General features: G+C 43.8%; 1 protein-coding gene across 1 annotated transcript in view; it reads right to left on the bottom strand.

Annotated features, from left to right (window-relative positions):
- Positions 1 to 25,620, bottom strand: part of DCHS2 (dachsous cadherin-related 2) — a 232,071-nt gene that overhangs the window by 30,457 nt on the left and 175,994 nt on the right. The window contains exons 10-13 of the mRNA XM_073343187.1: positions 23,400 to 23,639; positions 15,515 to 15,649; positions 15,032 to 15,241; positions 1,546 to 2,403 (exon numbers count right to left, since the gene is read on the bottom strand). Coding sequence (XP_073199288.1) covers positions 1,546 to 2,403; positions 15,032 to 15,241; positions 15,515 to 15,649; positions 23,400 to 23,639 — 1,443 coding nt within the window. The remainder of the gene's footprint in view (positions 1 to 1,545; positions 2,404 to 15,031; positions 15,242 to 15,514; positions 15,650 to 23,399; positions 23,640 to 25,620) is intronic.

Genomic DNA, 25,620 nt, shown 5'->3' on the forward strand with positions numbered 1-25,620 from the left:
TTACTGAAAGGATATTTTGATTTTCTTTCTTTAAATGTATACAGGTTAAACAAACAATGCAGTACCAACAATAATACAAAAAACTGAGATCCCCACAAGGCACTCTTCCACAACCGTAAGGAAAAACCTGACTAACTGGGCTCCTGCAACACACCCTGAAGGTCATCAGGCCTTGACAGCCACTGAAGAAAAGTGCTATGTAAGAGCTATTATTAATTAATTAATTTATTTATTACTGGGCCAAAGCAGCAGCAAAATCAAGAGTCCAGGACCCTCCACTGAGAACGTCTTGCCCTCACTACCCCATAATGTATAATTCTAGGGACCATCAGTTAAAATGTCACAGCTGAATTCACAACTGTTTGGTTAAAGCATGGAAGAAGAGGTGGGGCCAGATAAAAACAAACAAGCAAAACCAAAAAATCCTAGACTCCAGGAAATGAGAATCGTATCTTCCAGCTGCTGTGATGACACAGGGGACAGCCCCCGCCCCTTGGGGACAGGGATAGTATTAATTCTTGTCCTGTGCTCTGCAGGAACACGTCCAGTGGAACGTCTTATGGGCTACTCTGATCAGTTTACAGCAGCTCCCAGCAGGTCAAAACTGTGACTTCGCTGCACTAACCCAAACTTTTCCCCCAGCGACTTTATTCCACTACAGCCTGAAAGCACCAATGGTGGCAGAGACTGCAGTGAATCTGGCTTTTATCTATAGGGGTCATTTAACAATGTGGGCTTTTATCTACTGCTTGTCCCTTGTAGACATCTACCAATTTCACAATGTCTTGTTAAGTAAGAATGTATTTCAGCCTCTGTGCATTCCCCGCCTACTTCTACACATTCTTTTAGCAAGTTGAAACTGTGAGGAAAGTGTTGGAAAATCTCTGAATGCAGTTACAATACACTAGGGATTTCGCTAAAGCCAAAAATCATACATCGCAACAGACATGTGGAAGTAGTTCTCATCTTATCTGAGCTTTCACTGCATTTATTTAAGTGAACTATTAGTGACATATTATGTAATCAGTCTCGTTTGGGTACACACGCACACACACACACACATCTGCACAAGCACACACAGAGACAGATACATTTTGCCTTTATTCCAAGGAGATGCATGTTGGCAAGGAAAACCGCAGAGGATAAAAATTGTGCATGCATCATTACAGCCACTTTGCAGATACAGAGCAGAGATGCTCAAGGGTTTTCCATGGTGAGGGAGGAACATGCAGTGCAGAATCCCTTTCTTCTCTTTCAAAAAGGAGAATCCTGCCTAACATGAGTGGCACTCTGTTGTATGTGTGCAGGGACCAGAAACCCGACTACGCCTCTGAGACAGCACATCATGCTCCCCTTTGGTCCAGGGTGCACTGGGCAGGGAGAAGGTTTTTTTCCTTAACGTACTGTTTGCATATAGTCCAATTCCAGTTTTACCCTGATGCTGCATGTTATTGAAAAAGGCTCCCTACACACTTCTTTCTCTGTAGTGCCCAACAGGTTAGGACTTTGGTCTCTGACAGCCACGAGTTAGAGTCTGATACCCACCTGCTTCACTGTTTTCAGGCACAGTTACTGCATAAAAACTATGGCTGAATGACATCACCTCCTCTTGTTCCCTTGTGGAAATGGCCAATAGAGCTGTGGCTGTCCTAGCTGGGACACCCTGATCTGAAGCCAATACCAGCAGGTGGGAACTGAAACCATCAGAAGGCAATGGCTCTTGAAGATAAATCTCTCCTGTATTGATGTCAATACGGAACATAGTTCCAGGTACTCCAAAATTAAAAACCACTGCACCATTTGGCCCCAGATCCACATCTGCAGCTCTCACAGTGGCTATTGTCTGATTCACAGAAGTTTCAGGAGGCACATAAACTTTGAAAGGGTTCTGTAGAAAAACGGGACTATTGTCATTGGCATCATCAATGTGCACCATAATGTTAACTGTAGTGCTTCTTGGGCCTTGGATGCTACAGTCACTTGCCACTGCTCTAAATGCATACTGAGATTTAGTCTCCCGGTCTAGTGCTTTTGTAGTAACTATAGCGCCAGTTGTACTGTTAACAGTAAATGCTCCAAGGGTGTCATCAATCAGTGAATACATGACCTCACCATTCAGGCCACCATCTTCATCTGAAGCAAAGAGCTCAAGAACTACTGATCCTTCCTTAAGGTCTTCTGTCACAGAGGTCTGATAGTTCTTCTTTGCAAATACAGGGCTGTTGTCATTTTCATCCAGGACTGTAATCTGTAGCTGTGTTGTTGAGCTTCTTGGTGGGCTGCCCAGGTCATGACATGCAATAATGAGGGTAAAGTTGCTGGCATCCTCCCTGTCTAAACTACGAGTGGCCAAGAGTTCTCCTGAAGTATCATTTAGAGTGAAGTATTCTCCAATATTTCCACCTTTAAAATACGATAAAAATAAAACGATCACAAACAATTCCAATTTGAAAAAACCCTTTGCTAGTACCATTATGTTAATTGTAATAACATGATCCTATTGCTAGTACAGCTGGTGCACTCATGTGCCTTTGGCATATTTTCCTCCTTTTATAAAAATTAAAACCTGCACTTCATTTAAATCAGTGGGTGGCAGTGACAGTAAATCCAGAATGTCATATCCTTTTACAGAACAGCTATTTTGCCAGATGCATGTCTTTTTTCCCCAAATCAACACACCTTATAAAATCTAGCGCAACTATACTGCTGCACAAAGTGAACTCTTCCCAACCTTGGCTACAAATTCCAGAAACCCATAAAGCATTGCTGACAACAAATATGGTTATTTGCCCCTTGCTTTCATCTACAAACCTGTCTCTTAGAAGTGAGCAATAATGAGGTCTTTTCCACTTTTTTCATTTTGAAAGCTACTATTAAATATCTGGAGCAATGGATTTTAGAAAGAATTATAATGTTTTTTGTTAAAAGTGACCGGAATAAGTATATTTCAATAGATCAAGATAATTTTCAAATTAAAAGCATAAAAATCAGATGACTCTATAGCCCTTTCTACATAGTGGGAGTAAAGCAGGGCTAATCAGCAGTTATCAGTGTTGCCATCAATTTATTTTTGTAATACTGCAGAGGGCTCCAAATCAAAGTAAACAGTGTCTTGCCATTTTTGGGGTGAGGGTAGTGCAGGAAGGTTTTAAATAGTTGGGCAGAGACTGTGTTGGAGTTTCTTGGCATGGTGCACTTGGGGATGGTTTGGCAACTTGGAAGACCGGTTGGAGGATTTTATTATTGGTGGATGAAAGAAACTTTCATCACCTGGAAGGTGGACTTGGTATCTATCCACACCTATTTTTAAAGTGAAAAGAGGATTGGGTTGGGGGCCCTTATTTGATATGCGGAGGCTGAAGAGAGAATCATAAAAAGGTTGAAAAGATATTTGTTTAGTTTTAGATTAACTGTTACTTACAGTCACTGTGGTTCTTTGAGATGTGATGCAGACATCACACTGAGGTTTGTGTGCACCCAGAGCGTTGGAGCCAGAGAAGTTTGCCTAGCAGTACCCATAAAGGGGTGGCGTTCATGCCTTGTGGCCATAGCCTCTCCCACGGCTATATGAGGAGGTGCCGCCCTGACCTCACTCAATTCCTTCACACCTAACGCCAAGAGACTAGTCTCCGATGCAGAGGGGATGGATCATGGAATACACATTAGCGTCACATCTCAAAGAACCACAATTAACATGCCCTTTTTTCTTCTTTGAGTATATGCAGTCATGTATACCACTTAGGTGAGTCACAAACAGAATCCACAGGAGGTGGGGTTCTGAGTCTACTTAAACACGGACTGCAGGAATGCCTTCCCAAAGTCTGCATCTGCTTTGGATGCCATGATAATGGCATAACGGTTCATATTGTACATATTGACAACCCCATGGCAGCCCTGCAATTATACAATGTTGAGACATCACTGAAGAATGCTATTGAAGTAGCTTGCACTCTCATAGAATAAACTCACACCCAGAGAGGGGGCGTAGCTGAAGCTGTGTCATATACAGTTTTGATGCAAGAAGTTATCCACTTAGAAAGTGTCTGTGAGGAGACTGCCTGCCCCTTCATACGGTCTGCATACGACACAAACCGATGAGATATAGTCCTGTCCAAATAAAAGGCCGGACATTGTCTGATGTCCAATGTGTGAAGACACTGCTCCTCCGGAGATGAATTCGGCTTAGGAAAAACCTCAGGCAAATATATCACCTGGTTTAAATGAAATTGAGAGACCACTTTAGCCTCAAATTTTGGGTGTGGCCACATCACCGCTTTGTCTTTGGAGAACTGTGTCTTTGGAGAACTGTGTGTAACCAAGCTCTGCCATAAAAGCCTGAAACTCACTCTCCTTGCAGATGTTATTGGCCGAGGAATGCACATTTTTGAGGAGAGGGACAAGATCCCAGAGGCTTGAACAGAGGTCCACTAAGACCATGTTATGGTTCCACCGGTGGATGGAGACAAAGAATTCACTTCAAGAATCTCACCACCATGGCACTCGAAAACACCGATCTTCCACAAACGATGGATAAACGGCTGAGATCTCCACTAGATGCACCCTCAAAGAGCTAAGCACAATGCCTAATGACTGAACTTGCAGTTCATCTTTTACAGCATGGGCTGTACTCCATGGGCCAATGACCACACTGAAAGACACTTCCATTTTCCAGAAAAGAACATCCTGGTAGAGGGTTATCTACTATTGATCAGGACCTGTTGACAGAGTCCAAACATTGCTCTTCCTCCTTGTTCAACCAGGAAGCAGTCAAGCTGTAAGATGCAAAGAGCTGAGCATGGGATAGGAAGTGCGACCAAGATTCTGTGTGAGCAGGTTGGGATGGAGAGAAAGGATATGGGAGACTGAACTGACAGTGCAAGAAGGTCAGAAAACCAGCACTGCCTTGGCCATGCCGGGGCAACGAGGATGGTGTTGGCCCAATCCACATTCAGCTTAAGGATGAATGATTGGGATCAGAGGAAAAAAGTGTACAGGAGAGCTGACTGCCAGTTGAGGTGAAAGGAATTGATCAGAGAGCTTGGACTGAGAACCTCTCAAGAGCAGGACAGATGACATTTCATGTTTTCCCTTATAGAGAACAGGTCAATCGTCAGGATGCCCCACGTTAAAAAGATGACTCGCAGGACACTTGGCTTCAGATACCACTTGTGATTAAGAGAAAAATTCCTGCTGAGATCGTCTGCAAGATCAGTCTGGACCTCGGGCAAGTGATCAGCTATTGGAATGATACAGTCTTCAGTGCACAACTGCCACAGCCTGATCGCCTCTTGGCAGAGCACCCTTGTGTGTGCTCCCCCTTGACTGTTCACATAATACATTGTGGTGATACTGTCTGTAAGCATGTGAAATACTGAACCCTTGACGCAGCCTAGGAAAACAAGATAGGCACTGTAGATGGCCCCAAACTCCAGGACATTGATATGCAGGGAAGCTTCCTGCTCTGACCACAGAGCCTGAAGCTTCCTGCTCTGACCACAGAGCCTGAACTTTCAGTGACCCCAGATGTAGAGCCCTGCCAATCTGCGGATATACATTTTAGATCCACAGATATCTGCATCCATGGACGATTTTTGCAGATCAGACGTGGATACAAATGTTATATCAGTGCAGTACTCTACCCAGATGTGCTCCCCAACTTATCAAGGAGGTGTCGGTGACAATAGTGCTGGTTGGTAAGGGCCAGGCGAAGGGAATGCCAGGCGAAGGGATTGACATACATTCCCGTGAACTGTCCACCTCTGCAAGGAGTCCAGGATCAAAGGCGGGAGGCGGACCAACCTGTCCAGGGGATGAGGGGTTCGATAGTAAACAGTTTTGAGGCACATTTGAAGAGGAAAAAGGTGCAACCTTGAAAACTGAACCATCTGTGCGTATACAGACATGTGGCCTAAGAACTGTGAACCGTTGTGGAAGATTGAGACTGCAGACTGAGAGAGAATTGTCTGGAAACAGTTACTTGACAAAAATGCTCTTGGACTCATGCAGTCTATTAGGGCCCCAATAAACTCAATTTTCTGAGTTGCAACCGGTGTTGACTTTTTGGTGTTTTGGATGATACCCAGATGGTCAAGTAAGCATGGTGTTATCCATACATGAGCAAGAACTTGTTCTCTGGACCTGCCCCTTAGTAGCTTGTCATCCAGATATGGGAAGACATGGATTCCCTTCTTCCTGAGGTATGCCGTCACCACGACCATACATTTGGTAACAACTTGGGGGAGGGGGAGGGAGGGAGATCAGAAGACAGACTAAAAGGAACTGTGTACTGAAAATGGCAACTTGCCATGACGAACCAGAGAAGTCTTCTGTGGCTCAGTAGAATTGCCACATATAAGTAAGAGTCCTGAAGGTCAAGAGCAGCAAACCAGTCATTCTGAGTGAATGTGGGGAGGACAGCTGATAGGGTGACCATATGGAACCTCTTGTATCTGATATATTTGTTAAGGTAGAGGAGTTCAAGATTAGGCCTTAAATCTCTCTTGGATTTGGGTACCAGGAATAGATGCCTTGACACCAGTGTTTTGGAGGAAATTCCTCCAGTACTCCCAAGGCCAATAAAGAGTGGATCAGCTTGATGAGCAGTATCTCATGAGGGGGACCTCGAAAAGGGACAGGAAGGGATGGTGAGGAGGAGGAGTGGAGAGAATCTAATTGGCAAAGACCAAACTGACAGTGCTTAGGACAGTTGTAATCGATCCCCAAACATCATGAAAGTGAGCTAGCCTTTCGCTAAAAGGAGATGGGGGTAAAGGAAGTGATGACCAGACTGTTGTTCTGGATCAAGGAGTCAAAATGGGCACTTGGGGTGGGTGTCAGGGGATAGCGTTTTGACTGGCCGAACCCTGGACCTGATTGTCTTCTCCTCTGGGATCTATGCCCCTTTCTGGGGCAATCCCACTGTCTCAGGGGAGGAAAAGGCTGCCCAAAAGGTGTGTTGCAGGTGGTATTGTTGCTGCTTTTGGCCACCAAAGAAGTCTCTGAACTAGTGGTGTGTACAACCCCAAGGACCATAGGGTGGCCTTAGAATCCTTGAAGAAAGAGAGGGTTCCATCCATGTTGTGAGAAAATAACACCCTGCCACTGAAGGGCAAATCCTCTGCATGTTGGGTCTACAGTCAGGATGCCCTTCTTATGGTCACCAGAGAGGCCACAAGTCTGGCCAAAGCATCTGCTAAGTCCAGCATGGACTGCAATAACGTCTTGGCCACTCACCAGCTTTCGATGATAAACACCCAAACTTTCTCTCTACAAATTTCAGGCAGCTGGTCCACAAACTTAGACATAGCTGTCCAATTTATAAAGCTGTACCTGGACAATGATGCCTGCTGGTTTGTCATCTGCATTTGCAGGGAGGAGGAAATGTAAATCTTCCTGTCCATCCTTTTCAAGTCCTTGTCCTTAGGAGAGGATTTAAACCTGTCCTGCCAGACTCTATCATGCACTGCAGTTATGTCTAGGAAATATGGGGCCAGGTGGGAGTAAAAACCCTCAAATCCCTACACTGGGACAAAATAGCATTTCTCCATGTGCTTTGCAGTGGGCGGTATGGAAGCACGTGTGCTTCAAAGAAGGCTTTAGGATCCTATCGTTGACAGGAAGGGCTATCTCCCAGGAGCAGAAGGCTGCAGGATAGCCAATAACTCTGCCTGAATGCCCAGGGAAGCAGCTACATGCTGTAAAAGGTCTGGAGAGTCCTTGAAATCTTCAGGTATTGGAGAGGAAGAGCCAGACACTGCTGAATCATCTGGGGATGAAGAAGAGTTGGTTAACTGTGCCAATGCTAAAAAAAAGGAGAACTTGTGGCACCTTAGAGACTAACAAATTTATTTGAGCATAAGCATTCGTGAGCTACAGCTCACTTCATCGGATGCATCCGAAGAAATGAGCTGTAGCTCACGAACGCTTATGCTCAAATAAATTTGTTAGTCTCTAAGGTGCCAGAAGTACTCCTTTTCTTTTTGCGGCTACAGAATAACATGGCTGCTACTCTGAAAAATGCCAATGCTGGCTCCCATTCCTGGATTGGTGGAGCTGGAAGGAGTAGCTCCATGAGCTCTGCACGGGTAAGGCTCACTAGTGCCTGATCCTGCTGTGGGTCCACAGTTGCCACCACCTGCATCTGCCATCTGCCTGGCGATCTCTCCTTAGAGTGAGCTGAGAAGTGTGACCTCTCCAACCAAGGAGCGTCCCACGGATTCCACAGAGGACACTAGGCATAAGGATAAGGTATTGATGGACAGCAGGCACTGGGCCAAGGGCCCCTGTCCCAACGTGAGACAGGTGCCAATCCTCATGCTCATAGTGCTCCATAAAGGGTCCCCGATATGGGTCAGGTGATAGAAAGCAGGAGGAGGAAGATCGCGACCTCAACGCCGAGGAGCCTCAAGTTTCTGGGGATAAAGGTGGAGCCATATCTGAGGAAGTGATTAACTGGTTTGACTCATCTATCATCCTAAACAAGGCAGGGACCAGTACAGATGATGGAAGCCATACTGCTGGCACCAAGTATGCTGCTACTGGAAGTGTTATTGACCCTGAAGTCAGCGGCAGTACTGAAGTAGCTGATGGTGCTGAAATGGAGGGCTGTGAAAGCCACCATGGTAACATCTGTCATGCCAAATGCAACCGTGCCAAGAAGTTTTCCAATGCCAAGGAGGTCCCTTGCTTGAGCCCAGTACTGGCCCTGGTTCCATAGACTGTGGAAGGGGAACATCGGTGTGCGGTGCCAATTAGCCCAAGGGTTCAGTGACCCATCCAGCCAACAGGGATGTAAAGGATGTAGCTATGGCAAAGTCCCGGATGAAAGGAGAGGTTGGGATGGTAAGGCAGAGGTGGTCCATATCTGCCTGGTATACTGACAGCATGCAAACAGTTGATGCCTTGTTGATATTGGACTCAACAGATGCCCCAGGGTCAAAAGTGTAGTTCCTGGTACGGTGTCCCTGACCTCCCTACATGCTACTCTGGGGAGTGGTTAGAGACATTCCACATCCTGGCACTTACCCTTGCTGGTCCACGCTCTTCCTGGGGGGAGCAGAAGAGTCCCCAGGAGAACTGGAGTGGACTTGATTAGTCTTATGCAACCTTTTCCTCTGCGCTCTCCATAAGGATCTGCTCCTTCATTCAGAGAAGTGCTGGCTCCAGAGCACAAAATGCCAACAATCTCAGAACCCGAGAGTTACCTCTAATCCAATGAGAGCCTTGGTGACTGTTAGGGGGCTTATTCCTTCACCCACTTAATAAGCCCCCTAACATCTTGGTGCCGGTGACTCGGATGCATCGCATTGGATAGGTGAGTGGCAGCCTGTAAGTCCCCCTCCCCAACAGTCCGCGCAGCTGCTTGGAGGGGGTATCGCGAACTCTCGTGATGGTAGTTGCGGGTTCTGGCAAGCCAGGGTAAAGGATTTTTTGGATAAATGGATAAGGGAGGACCAGGGCCCATACCAGGTACAGGGGTCAACCTGGGATAAGATTAAAAAGGAAATGGAGGAAGTGTTAGGGGACCCAGAGGTATGGGGGGTGGCTGAGGAGCCCACCCTCCTTGGTATATGGGTAGGGGAAGAAGGTCCCTGCCCATGGGGACTGAATGCCTCCCAGGGAAAAGAGGCACTTCAGTCTGCTTGAGAGGTTTGAAGTAAGGGCAGCATTATGGGAAGCTGCCAGTAATCTTTCAAGTTTGGTGCTGCTTCAGCAAGGGCTGCTGAAGGGTTGTAAATTAGTTAGGGGTAGTGAAAGATGATTTGGCACAAAAGGGTTTAAGGTCAAAAGCAGAGTTAACAGACTACCTTTAGAGACTGGATCTGAGACTTGGTCCTGGGGGAGTGGAGAAAAAAAAAAGTTTCAAAGTGCAACCTGCCTTTCCACACTCTTTTGTTTTTCTGAAGTTTTAATGGAGGATACTTTGGATACTTATGTGAGATGTCAAGAAAGAAGTTTTTGTTTAATGATAAAACCCAGTTATATACATGTAACTGTATGTGCAACTCTGTGCAGTCACATTGGATGGAAACTTGGTAATTAAATTATCCAAGGGAGTCAGGTAGAGTGGCTACTACCACCACTATGCTTCTGTCCACAGAAGCCTTTACAGCTATTCTGAGGGAACATGGGCCCTTTTCCCACAGAAATGGTCTATAAAGGACTGCTGCAGGCAGCAGGCAGAGAGAGAATCAGATCAAAATTATTTGACTTTTGGGTAATATAATCAAAATCACTAAAGGATGGAAGGGGTTTCTATTGGAACTTAACTTGGCTGCCCCTGGTTGTGTCTAGTTGTACAAGATGGAAGTGTAATTGGGGTACAGTTGTGTAAAAGAGTAATCACAGTGCAAGAAATGTTAGGCAAAAGAGAATTTTGTGTGTGTGCATGGGAAAAAGAAAAGGAAAAGGGGAGGAATGATGGGAACACTGAGCCTTGGGATGGCTCTGGGGGATTAGATTGTTGCTTTGGTGGGTGTGCATGAAAACTCTGTAGGCATGGGGGAGGCAGTTATACCTTGTGTAAAATTAATTTGGCTAATATGATGTTATGGAGGTTAAACTATATGGAAGGAATTTGCATTTTCCCAGGACGTGTGGGGTGTATATTGGAGAAGGGTAAAAGAAATGCAAATAAAAATGGTACTTCATTAAAATCCTAATAGGGCTCCAAAAGGAGCCACAATAGGTTGTGCTTTCTTTTTCAGATCTGTGTGTTTTGGAGCAGGAGATGAAAGTGGAAAGTAATCAGAACTCTAGTGGAAGTGGAATGTTTCCCCTTTAAGACACTCTCTAAACTGCTAACAGCTTTGGATCCAAAAGCAAGCTAGTAAGCCTCTGTGTGTAAATGCAAATTACCTAGCTGATGGGCACAAAGGAGCTGCAAATAAAGAATACATCTGGTCAGCAAACAAGCAACTAGAAGACTCAGATTATGGCCCTCCAGGAAAGGGAGGTGAAAAAAAACCAAAACAAGTCAAGCCTGAAAATAAGGGGGACATGTTAACCTTAAGGGGGTGGGTGGGTGGGTGTGTGGGTGTGTGTGTGTGTACAGTGCTAAAATCTGAAGCTGTGTCTCAGCTATTACCTGGGAATAAACTTAAAGCTTGGTACAGCAGAGAAACTATTGCAAACTTGGTCTGTGTACAAGAGGGGAAACTGAGGTACACCATCTCATGAATTTCATAAATGACCAGTGAGTGAGGTAGCCTGACTATAGAACAAAATAAGGACAGCCTGGAGGTAATTCTTCTGTTTTTCCTGCAATTAGAAAGGACATTTGTAAAAGAAAGTGTTATTATTATTAAGCAATAATCTGTCCCCACCAGGGGGGTGGAAATTGTTTCTTTTGTTTTTCAGACACTCTACAAGCAAGCCGGCGCCAGCGGAAGAATAACCCACAATACCATGGATCTGTGTTTTGTGTTTGTCTGTGGTGTTTGTCTTGTTGCTAGCATTGTTGTGTTTTAATGAACAGAAAAATCTCATGATGTGGGTGGGGGATAGCTTCAAAAGGCTGACCTTTGGGGGGAGATGTGTATGGGAATACAAAATGCTCAACTAGGAGGCCAGCACCTGTGTAATAGCTACCATGGTACCTGGAAATGGAACTGTAACTAAGGTGGCCCCCACAAGCCCTATGGAAATAATGAGAAGGGGAGGAGCTCACTGGGAATCAATGGAGGGGTGTGTAAAATAGTGTAAATCAACAGAAGATGTTTGGATGTGCCCCTCTCCTATGACTATAGAGGGGCAGGATCAATGGCCTATGCAAGGAGTGGACAATTGGGTGTACTGTGTATAAGGTGTTTTGCTGGGAATGTACATATTACTGGGGGCACAATTACACCAGCCCATAACCAAACTACACCCATCTACATGCTGCTATATGGACTTTGGTGCACAAATGGATCTGTGAATCTTATTGCTGTGAAGAAGCCAGGGCTTACTGCCTGATTCCATACCAAGTGGTCAAGCTGGTTTGGACAATATCCCATTTCTCTGTGAACATTCAATGGACTTGTGATATGGACAAAAGCATACAAAACTTGAAGGAGCAGCTTGTTGCAACTGCCAGCAACTGGACACAAGATCGTGACCCCGTCGAAGGAGGAGAGGAAGTGTTCTGGGGGTGTCTTGGATGTTGGACCATACTGCAGTGGTCAGGACTCGGTGTTGCTGTGGATTTTGTATTGTTAACTGTACTTGTGTTACGTTGCATAGGGAGATAACCTATTAGGAATGTAATAAGCCCTCCAAACCCTGCAGTGTATTAGACAACCCGGACCCAACCTTCTCAGGCCCACTCTAATGGGAAGTCTGGAACACTAATTGGAATAGGTGTGGTATGCCCGTATGAGAGAAGGTGCAGGGCACAATACTACACAAGGGGCAGTGGGACAAATGGAATAGTGACACCTTCCACCTTGACGCCTGGCCCTATCAGGAAATGTGTCGCCATATGTCCTATGCTTTTCCAGGGATACCTGGGCAGGAGGATCCCAAAAGAAAAAGAAAAAAAAGGGGTGGAGTGTTAGGATATAGATATTCAGGCCTGTCTGTAAAGGCCTATACTCTAAGAATTTAGGTGTACTCTTATCACTTGGTTAGTGATAGAGGTATAAAAGAAAGAATCAAAACCACTGTCTGCCAGTGTAAGGGCCTTCTCTTACTGTGACAGTTTGTGGCCCTGTGCTTAGGCTAAGGCCTTTGGCTAAGCAGCAGAGGCAGCCATAAGCTGGGAAGCGAACGGTCACATCCTCACATTCCAAACTAGTCACATTGAAATAAGGTGCTATTGGGCTGTTAGGCACTATCAGGACAGGATTGTATTCCTATCACCTCCAGAGAAAGGGAAGTGCCTAGAAAATGTAAAAGGAAACTTAGTTTGATAGCATCCTGTCTGGCAAGAACTCACTTATCAATAGCTGGGATGTGAAATCCTCACTTCTGTATTGTTTTGTCATTATAGTTCCCACTTTGCTGTTGTTTGTCTGTATAATCTCTGTCTGGTTCTGTGATTGTTCCTGTCTGCTGTATAATTTTGCTGGGTGTAAACTAATTGAGGTGGTGGGATATAATTGGTTACATAATCATGTTACAATATGTTAGGATTGGTTAGTTAAATTTCAGGAAAATGATTGGTTAAGGTATAGCTAAGCAGAACTCAAGTTTTACTATATAATCTGTAGTCAATGAGGAAGTGACGGGGTGGGGGTGGGGGTGGGCATGTGGGTGTGTGAGATGGGAACAGGGAATGGGGGTAAGAAAATTGGAATCATGTTTTGCTAAAGGGGGAGATGGGAACAGGGAATGGGGGTAAGAAAATTGGAATCATAGAAGGTTAGGGTTGGAAGGGACCTCAGGAGGTCATCCAGTCCAACCCCCTGCTTGAAGCAGGACCAATCCCCAATTTTTGCCCCAGATCCCTAAATGGCCCCCTCAAGGATTGAACTCACAACCCTGGGTTTAGCAGGCCAATGCTCAAACCACTGAGCTATCCCTCCCCCCATGTTTTGCTAAAGGGGGAAATGGGAACAGGGAATGGGAGTAAGGAAGTTGGAATCATGTTTGGCTAAGGGCAGGAATGGGAACAGGGACACAGGTGTAAGGCTCTGTGGTGTCAGAGCTGGGAAGGAGGATACTAAGGAAGGAAACTGGAATCATGCTTGCTGGAAGTTCACCCCAATAAACATCGAATTGTTTGCACCTTTGGACTTCGGGTATTGTTGCTCTCTGTTCATGCGAGAAGGACCAGGGAAGTAAGTGGGTGAAGGAATAAGCCCCCTAACAGTGACAAAGCAGGCCACATGGCTTGTTTGGATAGGTGCTGCTTCAGGTGAAGGTCCCGATCCACCTGAGTCTATTTCATGAACAATCTACAGATCAAACACCACTCCTTGACTTGGGCCTCACCCAAGCATAGCAAACACCTGGCGTGGGGTATCGTTATTGGGATCATTCCCCCACATGACGGACAATGTTTAAACCCCGGTGATGGCATCACAGGGGTATTTAACTAAATACAACTAACACTAAATCCAACACTAGGGGTACTAACTATATACAACTAGAACAAGACACTAAAATAGTGAAAGGTTGTGAGGTTAAGACCAAAAAGAGCTCTAACTCCAGCCACGGACTGTAAGAAGAAATTGATCGGGGTTGGAGAGGCGCCACCTCAGATAGATAGGGGAGGGACTAAGACCACAAGGCAAGAGCACTGCCCTTCTCTAGTCACTGCTAGTCAAGTGACTGGAGAAGACCACAAGGCACTGGGCATGCACACACCTAAGTGGGATACACAGCTGCATCTACTTGAAGAAGAATCTAGCATTTCCCAAATGTGGGACATGCATAAGGGGTATAACATTAAGATTGGCAGGTTTTTAAATGATCCATGGAGGGGATGACATAGGGTGCAATTGGTTTCATTTTCCTGAAGGTGAGCTCAGTTTTCAAAACTGTTGATCTAGTTCATTCCCTGCCAGTGCAGGATTTTTTCTTGCTGTATATTCTTATATTGCTTTATCCAGTCTAGTTTTAAATGTCCCAAACATTTGAGCTTTCATCTCTTCCCTTATGTCACTATCCTCACCAGAAAGAGCTTTTGCAACATTATACATTTCATCCCATATGTAATACCCTGGAAAAATGTCTCCTTCTTCTTGGTGATTGTATCCTTCATGCACTTACAGATACTTACCATACCCTCTCTTCATCAGCAAGCTATATTTAGGTCTTTTATTCTTTCTTCCTATTTTCACTCCTCCAGATTATTTTTGTTCCTCTCTTCTGTACACTCCCAAATCTGATCGCTAGGCTGAGAGGTTGGGTTGGAAGTGTGTGCCGATGGAGGAGGTGGAAGGTTTTTTTCAGTTTAAAGGGAGTCTTAGGACTCCCCATTGCACTAGCTGAGATCTATCTGGACTGGCTGAAATCAGAACTATTTTAAAACCTGAAACTCCTGTTTAACTATTTTCTGACAACTTTTTTTGGTATTACTAATATATGGAATAAAGACCATACTTACCAATTATTTGATATCGTAAAGTTCCATTATTGCCAGCATCTATATCTACAGCCAGTGTAGTGTGCACTATTGTAGGCTCTTGATTCTCCAGAATCTGAATCTCAGGGACAGGAAGGAGAAATGTAGGAGTATTGTCATTTTCATCCAGTACTTTGCAGATAACTGTTGCTGTGCTGGATAAAGAAGGGGTTCCACTGTCTCGAACGAGGACTGAGATTAACACACAGAAAGCAAGCTTATATTAGTGATGTTAGTGTAATGATGAATCTTCATCAGTAGTATCAAAATATTAGAGTCCATGTATAGAGTTCTGCTATACAGAAAATCAGAGTGCATGTGCTAATACAGCTGCTTTCTGTTCCTGAACATCTTGCTACACCTATCAGAAAAAGTCACATGAAATTGAGAAAAGTTGACACTGATAAGTGAACCCACACTCTCCACATCCCATTTTACAGTACATCAAACATCTCATACTGTTACCTTTTATACTGAGAATCTCTTGGGCCTCCCTGTCAAGTGAGGCAGTTGTCATCACCTGTCCAGTATCTGAGTTTATCTGGAAAATCTCAAACCCATTTCCTGGTAAAATTTCATACTGAAGCAGGGAATTTATTCCTTAAAAACAGAAAGGAAAATCCAGTAAAATATGCTGCTTTATGATACTTTTTTTCTGTGATCTTTAGTCTGCGGAAAGTGTTATGGATGAAATTAATGGAATAGCATTGTTTTTGCAGGAAACTTATACAAAATAAGCTGGGCACTTCACAGAATCAACTGCAAAACATGGTCCCTGCCCTGATGAACCTATAATCTAGTTTTAGGTGTGACATGATCAGCGTAGGTAATGTAGTTGAGAAGGATTGGAGTTAAGGACAAAGAAGGACAAGAGCAACAAGATCATACAGTAACTGAGTCTTGGCATATGCACATTTTAGCAGCTCAATAAAGTGTTTGTTTTTAAAATTATTAGTGATTCACTTCTCATGTGCATCTCAGAAGCAGTGTGCCTAGAGGAACCTGTTCAGGAACCCATGATGACTTCAAGAGACTGGAATCAGTATCTTTACTTCAGTTGATCTTGCCAGGGAGAAATCTCCAAGATGAAATATTTGGTTTTGAAAAGCCTTCTAGAATTCCCAAAAATGACCGTTTAAGACTTTTCCCTCCAATATAAGTTTCTACAAGTATGAACTCCGTACTATATTCCTAATTAGTCCTTCGAACACCTTGATTGCTATTTAACGAGCTCATTATAACTTTGTCTTGTGTAATTCCTGATTATACATGCAGACATATCACTTGGTGTATAGTATGGGATCACTACCATGTCTGGGTGTCTCTGGGGCAGCGGTGGGCAAACTTTTTGGTTCGAGGGCCACATCGGGGAATAGAAATTGTATGATGGGCCATGAATGCTCACAGAATTGGGGCTGGGATGCAGGAGGGGGTGCGGGCTCTGGGGTGGGGCTGGGGATGAGGAGTTTGGGGTGTAGAAGGGTGCTCTGGGCTGGTTCGAAGGGGTTCAGGGCTGGGGCGCGGGAAGGGGTGCAGGTTCCAGCTGGGGGTGCAGGCTCTGGGATGGGGCTAGGGATGAGAGGTTTGGGCTTCAGGAAGGTGCTCCGGGCTGAAATTGAGGGGTTTGGAGAGCAGGGGGGAATCAGGGCTGGGGCAGGGGGATGGGTGAGGCTCAGGGGGTGCAGGCTCCGAGTGTTGCTTACCTCAAGCAGCTCCCGGAAGAGTGGCATGTCCCTTCTCCGGCTCCTATGCAGAGGCACGGCCAGGCCACTCTGCACACTGACCCATCTGCAGACACTGCCCCGGCAGCTCCCATTGGAGCACATAGGAGCCAAAGTGGGGCCATGCTGCGGCTTCTGGAAAACACGTGGTGTGGCCCCCAACCCAGCGCTCCAGCCAGAGCGGGGCTGAGCTGCGTGGTCCGGCTCGCAGGCCGGCTTAAAACAGCTCGTGGGCCAGATCCAGCCCATGGGCTGTAGTTTGCCCACTCCTGCTCTGGAGAATAAGGAGATTAGCAAAGGTAGACTTGTTTTAATTTTTCTTTTCAAAGCTGCCTGCCTCCTGTGTAGATGGATAAATCTGCTTCCACATTCTTATCCATTATGGATTCAAAACAATTTCTCCCATTTTTGTTGTGGTTTCAATGCTCTCCCAAGGAAAGTATAACATTTCCATTGTTGGTTATAGAGTAAGATCATTCACACTATTAACTTTAATGAGATTAATCCTATATTATACACCAAGGGCAACTTGTATTCATCTTGTACTATTGTGCAAGTATATTTCCAGCTTTTTCACAAGTTCCATTTGATCATTTTTCTGTGTTTTTTTTTTTTTTAACTAACAACAGGCTATTAGTAGTTTAGGTACAGTTAATGCACCTGGAAAGAGTTGGAGTTCTTAGCGAATTCTGAAGCTATTTAGGCTCAGACACTGTGGACTTGATTCTGTTCTCACATACACCAGCGGAAATCAGGATAAACTCCATTAGAGTTGGAGTTGTATCCATGTAAACTCAGTGTGAGGAGAAAAAAAGGCCTGCCAGCCAAGGCCTTGTTTTTCTTTTAACTGGCATTGGTGAAACAGATTCACACACCTTAATGAAGCTGTTGTCATTTGATTAAGGGACTAACTACTGTAAATGGACTTGCTTCTTATTAATTCAAAGGGATGACATGTTTATTCAAAATACAAGTAAAGTTGTGTAGGAGAAAGAGGATACATTAAATATGCTCTTACATCTTTCTAGATCAGAGAAAAACATGTAATGGAAAAGACAACCCTGGAGTAACCTCATGCAAAATTGAAGGTCAACAACCTACTGCAGCCCTTCCCCATGCAAAGTCTATCTTACCTAAATATAAAAGCATCAGGGCAGCTCTAGCTTGGAAAATGGCTACATTAGCTGATACAAGTCATCTGTATGTAGCAATCATTATCTACATCTGAAAGGACAAACACCGTAAACAGAGAAAGAAGATAACTACTGAATTAGGGGTAGAGATGACATGAACTTGTGATAAAACCCTGTGTCTTTTTGCAACTAAAGGCCTTGAATAAGATCTTCATGGACAGATTCTTCACAACGGTCATTATTTGTAGCCAATGCTACACAGACACATAGCTACCATAACAGTCAGCTAACCACATAAATGCACTATTAGAAATAAAATTTCCAACCTTTAAAATAAAAACCACAAGCTTCTATCCTTTGAGCTACAGGACATTCTTGATCAATTGCCAGTGTGGGAATGCTTATAATATCCTCCCTTCAAGCCTCCAGCCACTGGACCACAAGTCCATTAGAGGATGATAAACACTTAAGCATGTCTGACACTCTATCCAGGAGAGGGAAGTGGTGATCATACATTCAGTGCATTACAATATCACACACCTGGCAGAACAAGTGACATATTTAGACTTAACCCACCTCTGGAGGTATGTTATTGACAGCTCTTGCTAAGGAAACTTAAGTGTTTCCATTCCAACCTCCCTTTTCCAGTTGATTATAACTTTCTGAAACATTCCCTTTTTTAAAAGAACTTTTTTCTGCCCAAGTGGAATTATTTTTCTGGAAGTTTGAGTGGAACTTTGCTCCAAGTACCGGTAAAAAAGGCTTGGAGTCCAACAAACCCACAATGAGGAAACACTTTTCCACCATTCAGAATCTCTCATCTGAAGAGTTTGTACTTCACGAGCCAGAGAAAAGTCAGGAGGATGGACAGCCAGGCTCCCCCATGCTCCCACTTACTCTAACTCTTGGCTACACAGTATCCTCTCCGTGGCAGAGCTCAGAAGCTCTACAGGAGGTGGGAAGTCTCTGTAGCTGCTCTCCTGTAGAGTTCCTAAGCTGAAAAATGCTACTGCATCTTACAACTAATATGAAATGAATGAAGCAGGACTACACACTTACTCATTCCATAAATCCCATATTCCTCGCTGTTACTCTTGACCACACACTCTGCTTTAGAACCCATATTGAGAAAAACAAAGCCAAGGTTACCATCCAAAACAATGTTTTCAGCAAGCTGGTTACATCAAAGAGGGATGCAGATCCATCCACACTGCGATCAACAGCACTGGCACTTTGCTACTCCTCTGCTGAATATGCCTGTGCATCAAAACCCAAATACAAAGAGGCTGGTCCCTGTATTTAACACCACCTGCCACTACATTACAGTATGTCTTAAGCCTACCCATGTCAACAGCCTCTATATCCTCGCAGGTATTGCTCCCCCAATATACGCGGGAAAGTTGCTAGCAGAGTGCACAAAGCAATGCACAGATCCAAGACATCTTCTATATGATTTAACACTGATGCTTAGTTGCCTAAAGACATGACAAAATTTTCTTGACACCATTAACCCTTTAACATTATCACCCGAACAGGCAAGGATTCAATAATGGCAAACAAGAGTAGATAATGCCCCTGTAGCCTGTGTGCTCTGGCCCCCACCAGTCGAACACCTACTACTCAGTGAAGATCAGCTCTGGACTATAAGGTTTTGTCTTAATCGACACCACACTGTAGTTTGCCTTAATCGACACCACACTGTAGTTTGCCTTGTAGTTAGCTACATCGCTAACCCCAATACCTGTGACTACAACAGAGAACCTCAAATATGAAGTTTCTCCTGCAATGCCAGCTGCTCGAGTGTGCATGCTCTTCCAGTGATCCGGCAGAGTGCAATGATCAGGCAATCACATATGCATAGATGTGGTGGGAAGCAGTATGAGAACACGGCAAGAAGATTACTACACACTCTCTGGAAACAGGGACTTCTGAACTGGACTCCTCTCAGGACAAGACACTGCTTTCCAGCTTTAGTACTGAGTTCCTATACTTGAATCAACTCTTTCTGCACATCAAAAGCTGAAAAAAAAATCTCACCCAGGTTTATGGTATTAAGATCACTATTAATACTCTGATTTTGTTTTCATGATACTCATATTTGGAATTGCAGACAATGGTGAGCAGGAGCTTAAAGGCAGAACTTATTAGATACACACAGAGCTGGTTCAAAGCCCAAGATTTTTGCTATAAAGGGGGTTCCTCAACTCAAGTATCTTACCTAGTTGAAACATTCTGCAGTTATCTTTGCTCTCATGTCTGAGAGCTTAGATTTGTGGGTTGTTTGCAGTGCACACTCCTACTGGACCTGCAGGAAGCATGTGTCTCCAGACAATTTTTGGGATGCAGCTTGAGGAACTCACAGGAAGCACGCTCAGGAGAAACTGCTCAAAATTTAGGACAAGACAGCTCCCTGGGTGCAATGGCCCAGAAGAAGGAGACAACGAAGTTACAGTTCCTGTGGGGTAGGTGGAGATTCCACAGGAGCACAGGCCCTCATACAATGCAAGAGGTCCTCCTTCTGAGAGAAAAGGGGGCAGTCTGGGGTGCCAGTAGAAATGTACTGGCTGCTTTCCTAATGGTTAAAGGACTCTTCCTGTGGTACACTCGTGGGAGTTGGTGGAGCAGGATGTCCAATGGATGTCAAAATGCGTGAAAGTGGCCTCAGCCACTAATGCAGTCTTTCATAACCGATACTTCAAAGTGGTGGTCAAACACAAACTAATTTACAGCTGCATGCTTTCCCTCTTCAATAGGGAGAGAATCTACAAAGTGGGAGAACTAGTGAGGAAGAGAAGACTGGAAGGTGCATTTGGCAGTAAACAGGACTCCTCGATGTGGCCAGTCAAGGAACACACCAGACAAAAAAAGAATCAGTGAAAGGAGGAAAGTAAGCCCTATCTCTAGGGCAAACAAGTAACTTTGTGGATGTGAAATGTAGCTGTGTCCACCGATGTATTTTAAAAAGCAAGGTGACAGCCCATATGCAAAAAATAATTGTGGCATTATTCTCAAATATATAAAAAAGAAAACAACATTTATTTCAACATGCTGTATGCTTATTTAACTACTTTGTATGTTTCCCTACTTTTGGTTGTGGGTTTGAATAGGACTGCAATATACACATAACACTGGGCCAAATTTTGATAATGTGAGAAAAAGCCCCAACAGAAGGACTATGATTACTGGAAAATGTGTTCAAAAATAACAGAACTGAAGGAAGGAACCTTCAGCCACAACATACTGCTCCAGCCCAGTGCTTCTATGCAGACAGCCTGCTGCTGGATACTGTTCTATGCCACCCCTTATGCTTGGAGTGTCCTTCCTATCTCATTTTCCCAAGCCTCCGCTACCACCTCCTCATTCTAAATGCTCCCACAATTTTCATTTCTGCACTTCCCACAAGAAAGGAGTAAAAAATAATTACAGGGATTAGGTGGGGGTGGAATTCAAGCAAATTTCCCATGCTTCTCTGCATCCCTCTTTTAGACCGTAAACTTTTCACATCAGGTATTGCCTTCACTTCTATATTGAGTACAGTGCTGAACATGCTGTTGGTGATTAACAAAACATAAATAAAAATAATACTTTGGGGCATGTGGTAAGGGGGTGGGCACAGATACTGTTCAGCTGTTATGCTGGCTTTGGGCCATGTAGATTCACACCATGCATGGACCCATAGGGTTACCTGCCTTCAGTGGTCTCCTAGGTACAGCTTTTGCACAACAGTGCACATATGTGGCACACACGGGGATGAAGAGTCCCTCCTACATGGTATCTCCACTGGTCTGTCCCCCTCAGACCTGCCTTTCACAATGATTGTGAGCACAGTAGTAGAACTATAAATCTTGCTGAGTGCAGAGGACGGTTTTGTTAATCAGCTCTTTAACAATTTTTTTTTCGTAGCACAGCACTATACTATACTGCAAAACGTATGTGGAGGAAGAAAGCATGTGGTACAGAGGAATTGAGTATAAGAGGAACCCCTCTTCCTCATCCATTTTGTATGTCTCTGAAAAAAAACATTAGTGTTATTAACTTTAAAAAATACACCAAGTCTTCATGTCCTCAATTTTTCATCGTGTTACAAATCTGCAGCTGGCTTCTAGGTCAAGATTCCTTTTCTGTGCTATTACAACAAAAATCTTGGATGACAGTGCCCCTTTCTGGCCAGAAGAAATTCATGCACATTTGCTGGTTCTATTTCAATAAAAGTATCTTTACCTAGTAAAATAACTTTTAAACACTAGAAATATTCTGCTTTGAAGGAACAGAAGTTGCAAATATTGACTTTAATTTAGTTTACATTTATTTTAGTATTTCAAGTTTTGGGGGAAAAAATCACTGACTGCCGTCCACATCAGGTTCCCATACAATTCTAGATCTACGACTTTTAAGTAATGGTTTCCCAAAATTTAGGCCTGATTCTGCTCTGCTCTCACTGATATCAACTGAAGTTTTGTCATTCACTTCAAAGGCATGAGAATCAAGTCCTTTGTAATAATATTCTTTCTTTAAGCACAGAGGATGAAATTCTGGCCTACTGAAGTTAATAGGGAGTTTTGCCATTGATTGCAATGGAACCAGGATTTCACTCTGAAAATACACCCACAGCTCACCTAATGTAAACTTTTTTATATAGGGTGCTAGAGCAAAAGGCCCCTTGCTGGGGAAATTTGACATTTGGGAAGTATGTTTTAAAGGGAGAGTGCTACATAGCTTGAGGCAACATTTAGTTTTTCTACCTTTTGTTTAAATAAATGTTCTCCTTAGCCTAGTATTAGTAGATATAATATGAAGTCTTTTAAATATAATTTTTTTATAAATTTAAACATTCCCCTTTAGTGTCTGCAACCCAAACACTGCAGCATTACGCTAGGGCATGAAAGCCAAAAATTGAACCTGACCAGACAAGTTTCAGCACCAAATCTAAGAACACAATCCTCCAATGTGATCTGTACAGATGGACCTCTGGACAGAACCACTAGACTTCACTGGGGCTCCACTCATGTGGATCAGAATGCCTAAGTGAAATGCAAAGACTAAACAGCATAAAGGATGACAAGATAAATTATATTTTAAATAGTCTTTCTGTTTTAATTATTTAATGTGTTATTATTGAGTAATTTCTTTTTTTAGATTTTTATCTCGCAACATCCCTTTACTCAGCAATGGTAGTCTTCTATACTTTTTCTTTGCTGATTATTTATACTTTGGAATTTGGAAATGAGGAACAACCTACTGTATACAGTTTTGGTATTTGGTCCTGAATATTCAAAACTGGATTCTGATTTCAGCAAAAACTCTAAGCAAAACAAGAAAGACTACTTCTATTTTTCTCACTTTCCCTGGCTTGCTTGAATTTTCCATGGAGAAGAGTGAAACCTTTCTGGGGAGTCCATCTTCATTCATAGGTTTAGAAATATGGAGCCAAGATGCGGTAATTAACATTAACATTATTTCCAGCATGAAAGTAATGGCTAAAATGACTGAAATTACCTGAATCTCTGTCTACAGCTTCCACCTTAATGACAAACTCTCCAGGATCTTGGTTTTCAGAGACTGCAGCTTCATACAATTGCTTTTGAAATACTGGCCTCTCATCATTTACATCAAGAATGTTTACAGTCAGCATCTGGGTTGCAGAGAGTGCTGGTGTGCCATCATCAAGAGCCATGATAGTCAAATGGTAGTATTCTTGACTTTTGTGGTCCAAAGGAAAGACGGTGGTTAGCAACCCTGTTATAAGGAAAAGAAAGTTCAAAAGGGCATTGTTTCCTTACAACACTCCCCTCTTAGTACAGTAAGTTACACTATCACAATAGTCAGTCACTATTCGTTTAACCTCTGCAGTCCCAGAGAAGCTCAAGTAGTGCAAATATTTATATAATCTCTTAATGTGCAATTCGCTCTGAAAATGTAAAACTTTGTAAATGTGGCATTGATTTTCATATCAAATGTGTTCACTTTACAAATAAGATGTTTTTTCTATCTACTCTAAAACACTGTGATATCACAGCACCCTCTTGACAGCCCTGCAAACTCAGCCTTGGGCTCCATATGTGAGTCAGGCTGTTTTTTCCTTGTATCATCACCACATGATAAAGATTCTACTAGACAAATTACGCCTTCAGTGACATACATGTAACCCCACTGCTTTCTTAATTCTGTGCTAAAGACTTTAACACAGGGGTTCTCAATCTTTTTCTTTCTGAGATCCCTCCATGCTGTAAAAACTCTACCGCCTACCTGTGCCACAACAATTGTTTTTCTGTATATAAAAGCCAGGGCTGATGTTACAGGGCAGCAAGCATGGCAATAGCCCAGGGCCACAGGAAGCAATGTTGCTCAGGCTTTGGCTTCAGCCCCAGGTGGTGGGCTTGGTGCCTTCGGCTGCAGTCCCGTGTGGTGGGATTTCGGCTTTCTGCCGTGAATCTAATGCTACCCATACTTGGCAGACCCCCTGAAACCTGCTCACGGCCCCCCAGGGGACCCCTGGTTGAGAACCACTGCATTAGCACATTTCATTCATGTCTACACAATGATAAAAAGCCAGCGGCTAGCCTGGGTCAGCTCATTCGGGCTTATGGGGCTCAGGCTCCATGGCTGAAAAAAATCACAGTGTAGACATTCAGGCTTGGGCTGAAACTCAAGTTCTGGGACCCTCCACCCTTGCAGGGTCCCAGAGCTCAGGCTCCAGCCCAAGCCCAGATGTCTACACAGTGATTTTTAGCCCCGCAGCCCAAACCCCACAAGCCCGAGTCAGCTGACCCAGGCCAGTCCAGCGATACTGCGGGTCTTTTATTCCTGTGTAGAAGTACTCTATCAGGCTTCCAATGGAGTTGCACTGGCGTAACTGATTGGAACTAAGGGTTTGTCCTCACAAATAATTAGTTTGCAGTCAGATGGTGGGGAAATCTTCCTCACACTAGCCTGCTACACTCTCACTGTCCACGTGCACCCTGCTGATGTACATTAACAGTTCATTAATTTGCTTTGATCTATTTGTTTCCAAAGAACTAAATCAAAGCATTTTAGTGAGCTGTTCATGCACGTCGGCAAAGTCACACAATTAGACCACGGCAGGCTAGGTAGAGTCATACCTCAGCTTGCCACAAACTAAAGTTTGTGTAGACAAGCCCTTTCTAATGTGATGTTTATTTTACACTTGAGAGGGTTCTTTTTCATCATTTTAAAAAATATTTGTGTGTCCATGGTAGTAAAAGAGCAGTGTGAGAGAAACTTTTTTCTTGTTCCAGAAATTTGTCCCAAATCTATGGGAGTCCCACAAACAGTTAACATACATGGGCCTGCAATCACAGAGAAGATTGGCAATGAGACTATAAACCAAAAATAAGTGGTAACAACTATATCCTGAAAAAGATGTACAACTGCACACCCCTTATAAAAAGGGAAAAAATGGATTAATGTTTGAAATGGATGTGGCATTAGTGTTACAGATCTTGTGCGGGAGACAGAGCATTCCTGGGGGAAAAAAGTGTGAGAGTGGGGAATGAACTCCAACAGAAATTAAGGATCATTATATCATCATCTTCCTCTGTAAGTACAAGGTGTCCTTCTTTTACCTTGCATTCTCTAATATAAAGCTGTTTGTGTGTGTGTGTAAAACACATCTAAAAAAAACCCACTCCAATGCACACACTTCTTCCCTTAGCTTGAGGTTGAAAAAACAAAACTGTGACAGATGTTAGTAACACTG

This window comes from Lepidochelys kempii, chromosome 4 (assembly GCF_965140265.1).
Source record: "Lepidochelys kempii isolate rLepKem1 chromosome 4, rLepKem1.hap2, whole genome shotgun sequence".
Taxonomy (NCBI): domain Eukaryota; kingdom Metazoa; phylum Chordata; order Testudines; family Cheloniidae; genus Lepidochelys; species Lepidochelys kempii.